General features: G+C 65.8%; 1 protein-coding gene across 1 annotated transcript; it reads left to right on the top strand.

Annotated features, from left to right (window-relative positions):
- Window positions 1–437: 437 nt before the first annotated feature.
- On the top strand, window positions 438–947 carry TraAM80_09883 (uncharacterized protein; the record flags this gene model as incomplete). Its single annotated transcript, XM_029386540.1, has 1 exon — window positions 438–947. The coding sequence occupies one exon, from the start codon at window positions 438–440 to the stop codon at window positions 945–947; it is 510 nt and encodes a 169-aa protein (XP_029233720.1).
- Between the last annotated feature and the right edge of the window lie 186 nt (window positions 948–1,133).

Below are 1,133 nucleotides of genomic sequence, written 5' to 3'. Positions count from 1 at the left end.
GGCTGAATGGTCCAACGGCTTTTTTACCCCACTTTTGCTTGGTGCATTCCCTGCAATTGAGTTGCCGTTGCTGGTAGCCCTTGAGCCGTGGGCGAAGCAACAAAAGAAAAGAAGAAAAAGGATTTTGCCTCTCTGTGGCATTCTCTAGCGTATTTTGTCATGCCAACGGGCCGAGAGTCCGCCTGGGCACTTGGCGGTGCACCGTCGGTCTTTTTGTAGTGAATAGCCGGCCCTCGGGGAGGGCGCACCGGGGTGACCCCACTCGCAATAATGCGTCCGGGCCCCCATTGGCGGACGAAGGCTTCCACGAGCAACGGCGTGCCCGCGTTCAGGCCCAGGCGGTGCGGCATCGGCTGGGAGGGGTGCCAGCCGTTGCCTTGCCAGGGAGCTGCTCGGGCAGAACGTTTGAGCGGCACGTAGGCGCACTTGCGTGATGCATGTGGGGCGGGCAGTTTTATGCCCGCAGTGCGGCTTCGCGACGAGCGGTGGAAAAACACATCGCGGGCACTTGCCGGCGGAAGGCGCGATGGGCCGGCCTCCCGGCACTGGGTAGAGCCTGGGAGGCCTTGGGCGCACCGTTCACAAGGACCTCAACGCCGCCAGGAGCGCCCAGGCCGCCTTTGCGGGAGCGAGTGGGTCAGGGCACCCCCGGCCCTAGGTGCCGGAAGTTTGGAAAGTGTAGCAGAACGCGGCACCACTTGCGCCAGCGCAACTGCACGCTGCGACGGTCAACGTGCCAGGATGGTTTTGTAGAGACCGGGTTCCGCGCCGCGCGATGCGGTCGTCTGCAGTGCCCCCGCTGGCCCAGCACACATCCGCCCACCCGGCTGGTTGCGCGTGCGCCATCGAAAGGGGCGCCCTGGCCGTTCTTTGCCCGGCCCTCCGCCCCCACAGCGACTGCAGAGGTTTTCTACTTTTTGGTGTTGCTGGGGTCCGGGGTGCACTAAGTGCTCCTATTGTCTGCGGGCGCATCGCGTGCCGGGTGGGCTGTGCGTGATGTGGGGGCGGCGGGTGCCGCCCAAGCGGTTGCTCTGCTCTCGGGCCGCTTGTTTAGCAGCCGGCGTTTCGGGCACCCGGAGGCGCGGCCAGACCCGCGCCCCAGTGGCAGGGCGGCGTCGGGTAGAGGCAGGGCG

The sequence above is a fragment of the Trypanosoma rangeli genome, assembly GCF_003719475.1.
Source record: "Trypanosoma rangeli strain AM80 chromosome Unknown Tra_15.4_contig_00712, whole genome shotgun sequence".
Lineage (NCBI taxonomy): Eukaryota > Euglenozoa > Kinetoplastea > Trypanosomatida > Trypanosomatidae > Trypanosoma > Trypanosoma rangeli.
Note: the sequence above shows the minus strand (reverse complement) of the source record. Positions and strands in the feature narration are given on the sequence as shown.